Source organism: Chionomys nivalis, chromosome 1 (assembly GCF_950005125.1).
Source record: "Chionomys nivalis chromosome 1, mChiNiv1.1, whole genome shotgun sequence".
Lineage (NCBI taxonomy): Eukaryota > Metazoa > Chordata > Mammalia > Rodentia > Cricetidae > Chionomys > Chionomys nivalis.
The window spans coordinates 13,270,058-13,285,845 of record NC_080086.1 but is presented as its reverse complement, the minus strand read 5'-3'; the positions used below and the strand labels follow the sequence as shown (position 1 = coordinate 13,285,845).

Genomic DNA, 15,788 nt, shown 5'->3' with positions numbered 1-15,788 from the left:
TAAAGGTATGTTGCATTTGTTTGCCTATGTAAAGATGTGTTGCTGTTTCACCTTGCCTGCCTAAAGCACCTGACTGGTCTAATAAAAAGCCAAACGGCCAATAGCTGAGCAGAGGAGGGATACGTGGGTTGTGAAGAGAGAAGAGGTAAGCCAGCCAGCCTACCAGGCCTAGCCAGCTGGTAGATATGGAAGTAGGAAAGCAGAATGGACAGTATGTGGATGAAGTAAACAAGCCTCTGGGCAGCACGTAGATTAATAGAAATGTAGACAGAGTTTTTCTATGTCTCAGCAGCCACTCCCAAATAGCCACACTGAGGCTTACTATCTATAAATGCTCAGCTGATAGCTTTGGCTTGTCTCCACCCAGCTCTTACAACTTAAATCAACCCATTTCTATTAATCTATGTGCTGCCCCAAGGCTCGTTTACCTTATCTGTGAACTTCCCATGTTGCATCTTCTGCATCTGGCTCTCAACTCCTTCTTTTTCCCAGCATTCTCTATGAGAGCAATACATACCTATAGTGTACAAAGATTGTTCCACAGCATAGAAATGGGTTGATTTAAGTTAAAGAAAGAAAGCTAACTAGAAACGAGCCTAAACTAAGGCTGAGCATTCGTAATTCATAGTAAGTCTCTACGTCATGGTCCTGCTATGTTCTTCCCACACATTCCTGGGCCAGTTCTGGTACAGTCAGAACTGAGGATGGATGCGGTAGGAGAAGAGACTCCTGGTCCTGTGAGAGTCTCCCAAGACCTCTGATGTTCTTAGTGTCAGTAATACTCCTGCACTGTGTTTTATGTACTATGAGATATATATGTATGTGTGTAAACACACACACACACACACACACACTAATGTTGACATTGACTCCTAAATTGAATTTCTTGGAGAACCTGTCAGAAGAAAGCTTTTGCCACAAGGGGCTCATCATCCATATACTTTGGGAGCGGGCTTTGATAATTGCATGCCTTCTGTAGTTGATATATATGGGAGTGCTCTTGATTCTGCTACCCAGATACACCTGATATATTAACCAGTGACTTGGAGATGGTCTCAAATTTGGACTTTGTTGGGGAGTTTAGTTCTGTGAGCTGAGGACCAGAGCTGCTTCTCTGGCCTTGAGGACCAAGTATCCATGGGGCATCTCTGGTTTTGACTACTGAGTGGTCCAGACATTGCCATTTCTGGTCTAGTGTGTTCAGTGCAGCAGTTGGGGTATTATCTGTGTCCTGGGACCTCAGCCTCATCATCTCCATCTTTCACTTGCTCACTGTGATGCTCTCTAGGCTTAGTTTGTAGCGCACACACTAACAGCGTTCTAGTTTCAGTGCGAGGGAATGACATTCCAGGAGCAAAGTCAGCATGTCTTCCATTTCCTCACATGAGCTGCACCCGAAGTTCTGGGAAGCTGGTCAATAATCTGCCTTTTGTTATTTATTTATTTTTGTAAACACAAGAAAAATGGGAGCTCTCCCAAAAGAACTTATTTTTGTTTTCCTTTATAGAACTATTAATAATAATAGCTCATCAGAAAAGCTATTTCTAAATCTATAGATACTTTCTGGGAGTGGAATCACATAATCCATGATCTAGTTCCACTGTTCCCAGGTTGTTTATTACAGAGAGAGTCCAGAGACACTTACAGCAGCTGGGTGCTTTCGTGGCTTTTGTTTTTAGGCCATGATTCTTTAACACTTCAATAGTATTGGCAAAAATGTGTGTGTTTTATTTCTTGTGGGGTTTTTTTACTGCTGGGTGATTTATAAAGCCCATCTCTATTTTACCCTTACAAGTTTAATTAATTGCTCTGGCGAATGAAACCGTGTTCTTGAACACTTGGTGACTTTTTTGGTATGAAAGGTTGCTGTACAATTTTATATTAAGTGTTTTACTGTACATATAATTATCTTAAGCATTATTTTCAGGACATCCTTGTGCAGTGTTGAACATCTCTGGCACTCAAAAATAATTGCTTAGCTTTGTTCGCTAGCAATTATTTTTAAACTGCCTTTGGGTAGCAAGAAACAAAGAGAAATTGCTTTATGACTTAGGCAGGAGTTATGGTGTCTGAAGAAGACTTGGAGCCTCACTCAAATCGGCTTTATATACTAGCATGTTTTTCTACAGTTAGAACAGTGCTTTTCCAGAAAATGCTGTGCACTCCCAGCTGCTGTGAGATGGACAACAGAAAAGCAGATGCTCCAGTTCCTAGCGATGGTGGGGGGCGGGGGGGGGGCAGCACTGCAGGAATAGTCCGTCAGCAGATCGAGGGAAGGGTTCGCCAGTGGTTAGGGAGTTAAGAACAGGAAGCTATGGTAAGCTGTTGCATGGTAGGGAGCCTGTAGACAGCAGTTCCGTGCTGCGTCTCAGAAAACTAAAAGAAAAGTTATCAGTGCTTTCACTGTAAGGAAATGACAAGTGTCTGTGGCGATAGCTATGGATGCTTTACACAAATACCAAACAAAACATGCATGCCTTGGAATAGCTCACGGTACCCCCGTTAACTGGTACAATTTTTTTTTTTGGTTTTTTTTTTTTTCGAGACAGGGTTTCTCTGTGGATTTTGGAGCCTGTCCTGGAACTAGCTCTTGTAGACCAGGCTGGTCTCGAACTCACAGAGATCCGCCTGCCTCTGCCTCCTGAGTGCTGGGATTAAAGGCGTGCGCCACCACTGCCCAGCTAACTGGTGCAATTTTTGTATTTTTATTTATCAGTTTAAAAAAATAGATGTAAAAAAAGAAAAAAAAAACACAGCAAAACCACAGTTCAATCTGACTGTTTCTGCTTCTTGTCTATCCCTTGGGCCCAAGCTATTGGTGCACACAGGCCTCTGCTGGTGTGTGAGACTGGGTTCTCTGAGCGCGGTTGTAAACACTCAGCCCACATGGCCTCACCTTTTCTCCAACCAGGAATAATGGGAGGCTGGGTTCTGACTTCCGCTTCTCGTTAGCATGGTGGTAGTGGGAAGGACCCCAGGGACAGGCTGGAGACGACTTCTGTGAGCCGTGCGAAAATATTGATTAAGTACTGCAATGTGGTCTATCCTGAGCTTCTGGAACACCCCTCCAAAGTCCGGAAAGTCTCATTATAAGTCAAAACATTTATTATCAGATTTTTACATGACGTCACCCCGCCAGCCGCTTCTCGGGTGCATGTATTTTGTTAAATTTTGCATTATTCTGACTAATCCGTGGCCGTGGTATTTGAATTCCATTTTCATTTGTCAGTCATCTTTTATAATAGCCTTCCAAATTATTATTTTTTATGGTACGTGGTTAGAATTGTTTTTTCCTCCTTTCTCTTTAAATGAGGAATTCTCAGTTTTGTAATGTTTGAATTTTTAACAATGAACATATATTACTTGGAAGTGTGTGAGCAGAAAAAAACATAACAAAGACTCTGGAGTGATGAGGTATGCAAAGACCTGGCGCCCGGGCTGCGCCTGGGACTGTTTATCATAGCCAAAGTCTGCAACCTTAGGCCTCAACAATAGGGAAATGATGGAGCACATTTTTCATCTGTATGATGGAAGATTGTATGGCCATTAAAAATTGTGTCATAGACCTATATGTAAAAACATAGGAAGCTGTAACATAAGGGCATATAAAATACGTTCCATATAAAACCATGTTTAGAAACTTTTAGCACCATAGACTGGTTGGTGGTCACAAATGCCCTCCCATAAGAAAAATACTTAGATTCTAAGCAGACTATAAAATATATAAAATTCAGTTTTAAGTTTTAGTTTTGAGTAATTTTATTAAACTTATAGAAAACTGCAAAAATAGTGTGCTGAACTCATGTTTACGTATCATGCAGATTCTACTGGTATAAAATTCTATTACTTATCTTTTTGGCTTTTTTTTGCTTGTGTACATACATACACATATGTCTATGTAAATGCATACATATATACATATATTATATATATGTATAATTTATAAACTATTTGAGACTAATTTGAATTTCTGTTGACTTGTTACCCTTGAATATTTATCATGTATTCTCAAGAAATGAAAGCAAGATTACACCAAGCCAGAGTACTGTGTTATGTCCAACATCAGATGAACAGGCTCCGTACAGATTTTTCAGGTGCCCGATGGTATTGTTAGTTCTACATCTGTCATTATGTATCCCTTTTACTTCTTCACTGGAATTGCCCTGGTCTTAAGAGTACAGCCTCTGTTATTAATAATTTCTAAGCTGTATTTCAGGGCCTGCAGATGTAGCTCCATTGATAAAGTGGTTGTCCAGCATGCGTGGAGCCCTATATTTGATCTACAGTATCTCATAAAGCAAGAGTGGTGATGCTCAAGTCCTAGCACCAGGAGGTGGGGGCAGGAGGACTGGTTGGGGGTCACCCTCAGCTATATAGCAAGTTGTAGACCATTCTGGGCTGCACAAGACGATTTCAGACACACACAGAACCTCAAGTTCAGATTGGTTTGGAGTTTTCTTCTATTGGGTTCAAGTTATGTGTTTCTGATGGGAATAAATGCTGAAGTTTCTCCCTGTTCTTTGGGAGTCACAAGCTGTTAATCTGTCCAGTTCTTGAGGACATTAAACCTTACTGGACTAGAATAACTTCTGCCAGATTTCTCCAGAATAAAATGAGGAAGTTTTTTTCATTTTAATAGGTAGTTAATATAGATTATGAACAGAGATCGTTTCAGACGGTTAATATCCCAGTTCTAATCCAACTTTTATCCAGAATTTTACCATCTGTTGGTATATCATCAATTATTATTCCGAAAGTAGTTGTTGCCATGTGGCAATTCATAGTTACATCATTTCTTCTAAACTTCTTATTCCTGCCTGCTTCCCTCCTGTCCTGCTTCTCTCTCTTTCCCCATCCCTTCTCTCCTTCTTTTTTTGCAAGAACTCATAGATTTCTTTTAAACTTACTTGGCAGTAATCTTTTACTATCGCTATGACATTTTCATAATATACATACTCATATTCACGCACAATACCCCTCCATAGGCTGCCGCTCTCCTTACTCTCTCTCTGCTTTCCAGACATACACATGTCTCTATAGAGAGACCCATATGTCTTTCTCCCTGTTCCTCTCCTCCCTCTTTTTCCCCTTCTTCTTCCTCCTATCATCTTCCTTCCATGTTTATGTCATAATATCATTGCTGGTTTTGATACCATCTGATATTTGGCCAGTGGGAGCTACTTCCTGCCAGCTCCTGTGTCTTTTCAGTGTTCCCATCGTTGAACTTTCCTTTGTTATAAAAGATAATCTGGGCTTATTTTGACTTTCTTTAAAGCCTTTACCCTATTTTCCAAGGAGCTGTGATCCTTTCATTGAAGAAGCTAAGATCTAGATGCCAGATGCACTTAGCACTGTTAAGATGCTATTGTTGCTAGGTGCACTCAGTGGTCAAATCTCACAAGTGTGCAAATGTAAGTGTAGACACAGCATTCGTGAACACATATATTGCTGTGCCTCCATCTGTCTGCCTGCCTGCCTCCGTCTAGGTATGTATGTATGTATGTGTGTTTTAGAGCTCTTGAATTCTCTATTATCTCTATCATGATGCAGACCTCAGATATTATCCTCACACTCCCTCCCATGTTTGTGTCCTTCTTTCATGTTACTGCGAAATTGGTTCCCATGAATATATGTTTGGTCAATGTTCACATGACACATGATCAGATCCGGTGTATAACACTTCTAAGACTCTTTGAACACCTCCGTGGCCCAGTACTGTCAGCTCTACTCAACAAATTCTACTCCGGAGTTCCCAGCAATCACTGGTTAGGGTGCCTCTTACTTTCCATGGCAAACTAAGTCCTTCCTCATCCTTCAAGAGTGTCCCAAAGCCACTGTGACATGCTAGTTCCCTGCCTGTCTCTGCTCCTCTGCCTTAGAGATCTGCCACAAGGCGGTTTCTGGGTTGTCTTTCTAAGTCAGTGGCAAGGCCAGCGCTCTCAGTTTTAACAGCTTGAGCTTTTAGAGTAAAGCAGCGCTTAATCTTCATTTTCTGTATGCCTCTTATTAAAGGTGGATATGAAAGAAACATAATTAGTTGATTACCTTCATAATCATCCGAATAATTGCTTTTACATCTATTCTCAGAACTTGAAAAATGGCTGTGAAATGAAGAAAAATGGAGGAGGTTGGGAAGTTGGGGAACTTTGTCAAGTGACATAACTAATTAGCAGACCCAGGGCCTGGGAAGTCCTGATATAAACCTGGGAGCGCTTCAGTGCCTTGCTCTGCCAGAGGGCTGCAGAGGAGTTAAAACTTGTGTGTATGCGTGTGGGGGACACATGAGAATGAAGGGTGTGCATGCATGCATGTGTGTGTGTGTGCATGTGTGCGTGTGTGTGTATATGTGGAGGCCAGAGGACAACCTCAGGTGTCATTCTTTGGATGCCATCCACTTTATTTGTTGAAACAGGGTCTCTTTCTGGCATTGGCTTGCTGATTTGCCTAGAATAATTGGGCAGCAACCCTAGGAACCCTCTGGTCTCTACCAGTGCTAAGATGATTATTGGCGAATGCCACCACACCTGGCTTATTTTCTCCGTGTAGTCTTCATGCTTCTGTACCAAGCACTTTATCAACTAAGCTATCTCTTTAACCCTCAAAAAATGTTACTATATGGAAGGATACAAAAATAAGTACTTTATATTCTTGAATGACCGTCTAACTTTTCGTACCCTGGGATGAAAGCCAGGATCTGAGTGTCTGAGTGTAAAGTGAATAGTTAAAGCTAGATGAGAGCTGGCCTCTTTTTAGAGTCTAGGGTTTGATTACCTTGTGAAGTCCTTCCACGTGTTTCATTTGTAGTATGCACTTATGTGTTGTGTGTGTGTTTGTGTGTGTGTATGTGTGTGGACACATGTGTACTGGACTCGCCACCAGAACTATTTGAGGATGTATAATCATTTATTTTTTTTATTTTTATGTATTTGAGTGTTTTGCTTGCACTTATGTCTGTGTACCGTGTGCACTCCTGGTACTCATGGAAGGCAGAAGAGAGCATCAGATCCTCTGGAATTGGAATTATGGATGATTGTGAGTCACCATGTGGGTGCTGGCACTCAAATTCGGATCCTCTGCAAGAGCATGCAGTGCTCTTGATCACTGAGCCATCTTTCCAGCCCGAGGAAGTACAACCTTATTCAGAATATGAAGACACGTATGAATAGGGATAAGATTTTAGGATCTCTCCTTGTTGCGTCTTTCACGTCCGAGATACATATAACCGGCAGCTGTGTTACAGAGGTGAGTCAAGCGATGCACAGGAAATGCTCAGGACTTTGAAGGGAAGATGCTTTGAAAACTTATGGCTTCTTTATGCTTTGAATAATCACACCTCAGGGAGAATTATGTTGGAAGGGGCATCTCTTCCTTTATGTTATCACTGGTGACATCATCCACTTAAATAGTTCAGCAGCCATACAGTAAAAGCATACCATATTCTTATCCTTTCCTTGGGGGGGGGGGGCGAGGAGGGTAAAGGGGGGTGGAAATCTACCCATCTCTTTCCTCTTGCTTCACTCACTTGTACCCTAAGGTATCTGTTGAGTGTGGTAAGACATGATTTGGGTGTTGCTGGGTTGTATGTTAGCCATCAAGTTCTTTGACCCGCATGTGTCATGGCTTCCCAGAGTCTATCGCTAACGTCAAGGTGCAGTACATAAAGCTAGCTGAACACCTACCTACTACTGCTTCCCTGTGGTTTCTATGGCTCAGGCTGTGCTGAAGTGGTTGGTTTGTCTTGTATGTAACATTTGTAATTCTTACTATGGTTTCATAAATCTTAGGACAATTCTTTATTTGTTTTAGCCTGTAAAGTTATTTTTGCCTCTCTGGAAGGATGTAAGAAAAATATGGGAAACTATTAGTAAAGAAAAAATACCTATGATTGCCCCATTCTCGCAGTCACATGGATTATTTAATTGAACCTTCCAGAAATACACAAGCAAACTAGCCCCTCTACATAAATAGTTTAGAGAAAAAGAGTAATGGTAACACACTTACACAACTCAAAAATTACAGTAGCTGTGCCAGCTCCAGAGTCTTTTCTGTTCAGAAGAAAAAGAAAAAAAAAGAAAAGAAAAAAATTCTGGACAGAGCGATGCCTCGGTGATTAAAGGTATGTTGCTTAGGCCGATAACCAGTTCAGTTCTTGGGCACACATGTCTTGCAGCCTCCACCTCTGCATGTGATAGATAGAAGCCTGATAGACAAAGGAAAAAAGATGATGTATCACAAACTTCCTCCAAGGCTGTTTTCTTATGTTCTTTCCAAAGAGGCTGTATTTTAGGTTCTTGAAGGGGTTCAGATTGGAGTGGGAAAGAGGTAGCGTTCATGCAGTAAAGCGCTTGAGTTTCAAGCTTGAGTCCCAGAACCCATAGACTAAAGCAGGGCTTGGAGGGACTCATTTGTAACAACAGCCTTGGAGAGACAGAAGCATGCAGATTCCTGGGATTCATTAGCCAGCAAGGCTAGCCAATCAGTGAACTGCATGTTCCTTGAGAAGCCCCGTCTCAAGGGAATAAGGCACAGAGTGACAAAGAGGGACACCCAGTGTCTTCCACCATCCTACTCAGCCACCACATGTACAGAAATTAGAATAAAATCAATCTATAAGATATTTGGTCAGGAATATATACTATTGTTATTTCATGAAATTGGTAAAATGATATGGCAAATTAATGCCTTGAGAGTGGGAGGGCACCAAGGTGCAGATGACCCTTGCAAATTCCTCCCATTTGGGAAGAACGTACATACCCTCCAAATGGTGACGTCATGAAACACACTGAAGTTTTCTGGTTAATTTAACTGCAGGTAAATAAATCCTATGTTCATTAAAAATTGTGTATTTTCCCATAGACGTGATCATAATCAATGGCTTAAGAATTTTTATTCAAATCAAAATTTGTTTCAACAGAGGCTGTAATTAAATATTTTTTAAGATTTTGTCCATATAGCAGAGTTTCTGGTCCCTACGGGAAGTGGGTCAGGCTGTGGAATAAGATATGATGTTTGTTAGACATCACAAGATGGAAACTCATCTGCCAAAATACCAAAATACTAAATTTCATAGTGATGTTTAAGCTGTTTGAGAATTCACATGTGTAGTGGGAGCTGCAGGCCTGCTTTTTGTCCCACCCGGCTCCCACATGGTTTGCTTTATTCCCGAAATAACAACACACAAACTGTATTATTTTAAACACTGCTTGGCCCATTAGCTCTAGCCCTTTCTGGCAAATTCTCATATCCTGATCAACCCATCTCTAATAAACTGTGTAGCACCAGTCTTACTGGGAAAGATTCAGCATGTCTGACCTGGTGGCTTGCTTCATCATGTCTGGCTCTGAGAGGAGCTGCCCTGCATCTGTGCTCACTTCCTCTTCCTCCCAGCATTCTGTTCTGTTTACTCCACCCACCTATGTTCTAACCTATGAGGGCCAAGCAGTTTCTTTATTTTTTGACCAATGACCTTCCTCCATCACACATGTCAGGCAATATGCAAAGTACTACACACACACACACACACACACATACACACCTTTAATCTTCATAATAACCCTGTAAGGTATGATTTACACTCTGAAGACAGGACTATGATGGAGAGAAATGTTGCCTGAGGTCCAACCGGAAGTGACACAGCTGCTTTTCAGTGCTCCTGTCTGCCGTGAAGCCTGCTGTCAGGGTAGTAGCTTACTTTAGAATTTTAACTCAAATGTTAACTTTGGGTTGGCGTTTTTGGATTTTTTAGGCTATAAGTCATTTTACCTGTGGCTCTTCAAGAGCAATGTTCTCTCTTTAGATTCAGTGTCACAAAACATCCCACAGTCACTTTCCTGAATCGTAAGGATGTCATTTGTTACTGCCTGGTGTGGGGTTATGATAGAAGACATTCTATACAGGTGTCATGGTGGGCACTTAAGGCAGACGGCTTTCCCACAAGTCAGGCGAAGTGGGCAGGGGGCTGAAGTTAGATGGTGGTGTCACCTCAGACCTTCTGTGGGGACAATCTGGAGGTAACAAGCCTTCTGTCTTACCAGGCCCCTGTGTGTAAAACAGCCTCCCCTAATACACACGGCCTTGGCCCTTGTGGTAAGATTTTCCGTTTCCTGAGTTTTGCGAGTCATTTGAGCCGTAGATAGGGAGCTGCAGCTAAGAGCCCTACTGCCGTCCTCAGAAGACTGTTATATAGTTTTTCTGAAAAGTTTCATACCATATTGGTTTTGTTTACCAACTTTTTTGTTTTTTTATTTTGGGTTTTATATATTTTTATATTTATGTTTTGTATTTATATTTATCTGATTGTATTTTGTTTGCTCATTGGTTTCTGTCACCTTGACTGCTCCCTCAATTTTATTTTGTCATGTGTCTATGCATACGTCTTTGTCTATCTGTCTGTCCATCTAATCTACTTAGCAGACTGCTTTCAGGTACTTTGGAGCTCTAGAGGGTCTGAAGGGATCTAGAGTTAGGGTCAATTGAAGGCCACATCAGAGCACACCTCTGCCAATAGATTTTTTCGTATGCATGTAGTTTTACCCTGCCGAGCGCTTCACCTCTTGGTCTGGAATATGCATGTGAACTTTCCTCAGTAGTGGGCAACCTGTTCTTTCTGCGTCGTCGTTGATAATTTCCCAAGAAGGATCAGCTGTATATCCTAGCAGGAGCCCCTGTCGCCTCTAAGTGGCATTAGTAGGAACCCCAGGGTTCTTTTCTCTAGCTTGGGAAGTGCTATAGTAACTATATGAGTGGCATTTATATGAGATGAATTTGTTTTTTTTTCTCCCTCAGGTCCTAATCATATGGAAAAGGTAGATATTATTTATAATTTACATGTCCTTATAATGATGTTTAAGAAGCTTTATGTCTTTAGACCCCTAGGCCAGCACTTAGAAACAGGTTCATGGCAGCAAACCGGGCATTCCTTGTCGCAGGCTGTGAACGGTAGCAGAATGCTGTAGGCGATATTAAATTGGGGTGATGGGTAGGAAGGGACAAGTGTTTTACGTCTCCTTAATCTGAAGTGGGTTCCTCTGGCTCTGAAGGCTTGCCGGGCACTTGCCTGCTTTGTAACCACCTCGATGATTTTCTTCCCCAGCCCTCTACGACGAGATCAGCCAGTTTCGAAAGGCCTGCGGGGAGGCTCATCTCAAAACCATCCTAGCCACAGGAGAGCTCGGCTCTCTCACCAACATCTACAAAGCCAGCCTGGTAGCAATGATGGCCGGTGAGTTTTATGGATTCAGACGGGGATTGATGGTTTCAGGAGAAAGGAGCAAATGAAAGCACTTGTGTGTTATTGAAAGTGCTAAACCCTTGGGGGGAAACTTTTGTGTGTGTGTGTGTGGGGGGGGAGGGATGAGACGTTTTGTGAATGCATACACAGAGTGAAGTGGGCAGAGACTTTTGGGCTTCTCTCCACCTTTCTGTTTTTTGTTTGTTTCTTTCTTATTTGCTTGGCATTTCTTTGCTGCACTATCCTTACATAGCAGTAGATGGCGCTCTTGTTAGCGATTTGCCTTTTGTGTGATTTGATTTTTCCTTCCTCAACACAGGCTGGGCAGGAGTTCTCTGTGACTTAAGAGTTGAGTTTTTCTCCTAGATCTGCCTCTGTGATTTCTGAAGCAGCCTCTGCTTTTGTCCCTGCACATATAAAGAAGAATTACTGTGTTGTTGGCTTTCCTGCTTCCACACAGATGTAGATTCGTTGCTTTGCACATACCTGTGAACCTTCTAGTTGGAGCTGGGCTGTACTTTCTCACTTCCGCAGCACCCGCAATTCTGCCGAATGTTTCCCCTGGCTCTCTAGAGATGCCCCTGTCGTGGGCAGACCCTCCCTACTGGATCACCTCAGCTCAGTTCTCTGTCCCTACTTTTGGCCCCTTCCAGTCTTCCCACCTTTTTGCAATTAAATGATCTTTTCAAAGTGATGATTTGATTATGGCCTTGCTTTGTTGAAAATCTTGCTGTCGGTTCCCTTCGTCTTCTGATGGAGTGGAACTTTCCTGGCTGCTCGCTTGTCTGTGCCTCTGTTGTCTTGTTTTCCCTTCACCCCTTAGAATCCGCCGTGTAGGGTGACTTGGAGCTTCCTCAGAGTGCTGGCATCCAGCTCCGTTTCATCTTTGTGTATGTTGGGTCCCCTGCCTTGAGCATAGCTGTTGGTCAACATAACTGTCCTCAGCATGTTTGGTGTCAGTAAAGCCACACCAGTGTCGAGAAAATTCTCCACTTGGTTCATCCCCTGAGTCCTATATCCTTTTGGTTAAGTCTCCATTAGGCTGCATGTCTTATTATGCTGGGGTGCTAACTGAATTTTGAGGGGGTCCTGCACTGGGATGAAGATGCCAGGTTTCTCTGGTTCAGGCCATCCGCTGTGGTCACCCTGTATGTGTCTGTACTCCATGTGCCTTTCGATGCCCTGTCGGGCCTAGTGGATGGCTTCCTGGAACTCACTGACAATCTGCCTGAGGCATCAAGGGTGCTGCTAGGGCCTGGTCGCTGCTGCTGGATGCTGTTGAAGTCGGATGCTGTTTATGTCTTTTATCGTGGAATCTCTAACATTCCAAGGCTAAGCAGCAAAGACTGTGCACTGGCTCACGGGATGCTGGTGTTCAAAGGTCTGCAGCAGCAAAAAGCTCGCTGTAATTTGGAGGGACTGTGTGAAGGCCCTCAGTGTGTGAGCTGGACATGCGGCTGCCTTTTGTGCTCTTTGACAGAGCAAGAGATTGTTAGACCCGACAACAAAGTACGAGTCGAGGCCACCTTCTGGGAACTGCAGTCAGATAGACCGACAGCCACTCGTGGTATGCCTCTTGAGGGTGCTGCTGTGTCAGCATGGGTACGAGGCACAAACAATGGGGTCACAGCTGAGCTACCCTTGAGGTGTCTCTTACCCCAACTGTGACACCATCACAAAAAAAGTATGTGAGTTCTCAAAGGTCAGCCAGTTTCCTCTCTGCACCTGCCACTCACAGAGGGAAGGTAGCACTGGCCACCTCCATCCACTCCACCCAGGGAAACCTGCCTAGAAAGCCGCCTTTGCCACTTTCCCCTTGTTGAGTTGTCCGCTGTTGTCTGTTTCATTCCATTGTTTACCTAGTCTGTTGAGGACATAGCTGTGGGATCCATCCACAGGTTCATCTTCGGTTTATTCTTATGTTTGGACCATAAGAAGAATATCCTTTAGTTGATGAAGAACATAATGGGCTTCAGGATGGAATTTTCAGACAGACATTGTTGTTGGAGTCTGTTCCTACTGGTTTTCTCTATTACTCTCTTGTCCTCCCTCCCCTCCTGCCTCTTTCCTTCCTCCTTACAGTTCATTCCCCTCTGCCTTATTTAATGTGTACACTCACGCTCACGCACACGCGCACACACGCATACACACACGCATTTTATACCTGAGAATTGCTGTCTCTTCCTTTTACCCTCCTTGTCTTTTAGGCCTCTCCGCCTCCCACGTGTTAATAGTTGCTCTTCTGCTTTCATAGGAGAAGTGTATGAGTCCTTTCCATATGAGAGGAAGCGTGTGACTGAGTAAAGTCCCATTGTGCATATATACTGCTTTTTTTCACCTAGTCTGCCTCAATTCTTTGGCCGTTGTGAGTAAACATCAACGTGCTGATGTCTCTGTTTGTGCGACTTTGATTTCTCTGGGTGTGTACCCAGGAGTGATACAATTGGATTGCACAGTAATCTGTTTTCAGTTTCCTGAGAGCCTTCTTCCTGGTTTCCACAGGGAGACCATACTAGGTTTACCGGTGTGTGTGTGAGTGTGTGTGTATTCCTGGGACTTGAAACTGGGTTCAAACTGTGCACATCCTAGACAGGTGCTGTTCCACTGAGTTCTAGCCCCATTGTTGACACACCAGTTTTAATACCCTTATCTTCACATCATCTCTGGGCTCCATGGAGAAACCTGGAATCCACTGATTTTCCTGAGATTGCAAAGCTCATACACACCTGTAGTCAGTCGTGAGCTCCCATTTACGGACTTCTCACTTGCAGGGCAGCTGTTTCCTAAGACTCTGTGCTCACTCTCATGAAGGACATGGCTCTCAGTGGTATAAGATTTGCCAGCTTCTAGCCTATTTCCTAACCTGTATTTATCCTGTCATTATATATAAATGAATTGTTTTTCAAACATTTTTAAAATGTACTGTTTTTTGTATTTTTGCTTTAGTTTTATTACATAATGCAGAAAATAATCCCTAATAAAAATAAGTTATCTTTTTTTTTTAAAACTTAAAAAGTTAACCTCACTGAGGTAAATTTATAGTAATTGAAATTTGGGTGTTAAGTGTACAGTGAGAGAAGTTTTGACAATATGTGATTGCCTGAAGCTACCTACACAGTCCAGAAGCAAAACTTTGCCATCACCCAGGTGGCTTCTGAGTGACTATCTTAGTCACTGTTCTAGGGCTTTGAAGAGATATCGGGGCCAAGGTATTTATAAAAGGAAGCATTTCATTGGGGACTTGTCACAGGTTCATCCTGGTTAGGAGCATAGTGGCAGCCAGGCAGGCATGGAGCTGGAGCAGTAGCTGAGGCAAAGAGGGAGATCTAAGGACTGGGCTTGGCAAGGGCTTTGAAACCTCAAAGCCTACCCCAGTGACTCACCTCCTCTGACAAGGCCACACCTCCTCTGACAAGGCCACACCTCCTCTGACAAGGCCACATCTCCTCTGACAAAGCCACACCTCCTACTCATTCCTGAACAGTAGCTAGGGCCAAACACTCAGATCTAAAAGGCTACTATGAGCTGGACCAGTCCCCTTCAAACCACCACAGACCCCTCACAGTCAGTCCCATGCTTTTCACAGGTTTCCTCAACTACAGAAGGATTGATCTGAGTTCCATCCAGTTCACATCATAGGTGCCCTCTTACATGCTGCTCCCCAAAATAATAACCACAAGACTGTAAGTTTTTGTGCAGGTGTTCCATTGCCACATAAATATGTTGAGCTGCTGGAATTCTGGTTGTAAAGCTGTGTGTGAGCTCGTCTTGGTCTGATGCGGTGCGATCTGTAGTTACAGCTCATTCTTCAGCCTGACAAAGGTCTGTTTTTCTCCCATGATCATGCTTCCCTCCTGATGGAGTCATGCAGGGGTTTTGCCAGTTTTATTAATTAGTCTGTTCAAAGACCTAACTTTTGACCCTGTTTTCTTTCTGTTCATTGTTAAAGTGTTTTCCACTTTCCTTTGTAAATCCACTTGTCACTTAGAGTGTTAAAGTGCCATTTAGATTGAGCGCTTTAGTGTCTAAATGTTTAGAGCTTTTCTAGTACCTGCACTTGGGTCTTCTGTGAGAGCAGCATTTGTTCTTTAACCACTGCGCCGTGTCTCCAGCCCCCGCAACTATTTTGTCAGACACATTTCCTGCCCATCCTCTCTGTCTTTCCTTCTAGGACCCTAACTATGTAAGTGTAAGACTGCTTGATACTGTCCCATAGGCTGCTTAAGTTCTTTCTCCTTAGTGATCATCCTCACCCTCCTCACTCACCCTTCTCACTGGTCTTAGTAGTGATGTTCTTCAAACAGGAAATTAGGAATTAAGACGCTATTAACATGGATATTTATTTAGGTCCCTTATTCTTTATTTTGTATCTCAAGTTTGCTTTTAAACCCACTCAGTAAAATTTATGCCACTGTACACATTTGGGTTTGGAATTTTGGTTTGTTTATTTGAGATTGTGACTTAATTACAACATTCTACTCTTCTACTGAGTCTTTAAGCTATGTTTTCCTGCATGTCTTTGAACATATTCACAACAACTGATTTAAAGAGCCTATCT

General features: G+C 42.8%; 1 protein-coding gene across 1 annotated transcript in view; it reads left to right on the top strand.

Annotated features, from left to right (window-relative positions):
• The window catches only part of Dera (deoxyribose-phosphate aldolase), a 91,384-nt gene that overhangs the window by 39,369 nt on the left and 36,227 nt on the right, over nucleotides 1-15,788 (top strand). The window contains exon 6 of the mRNA XM_057776878.1: nucleotides 11,093-11,221. Within this exon, the coding sequence (XP_057632861.1) occupies nucleotides 11,093-11,221 (129 nt within the window). The remainder of the gene's footprint in view (nucleotides 1-11,092; nucleotides 11,222-15,788) is intronic.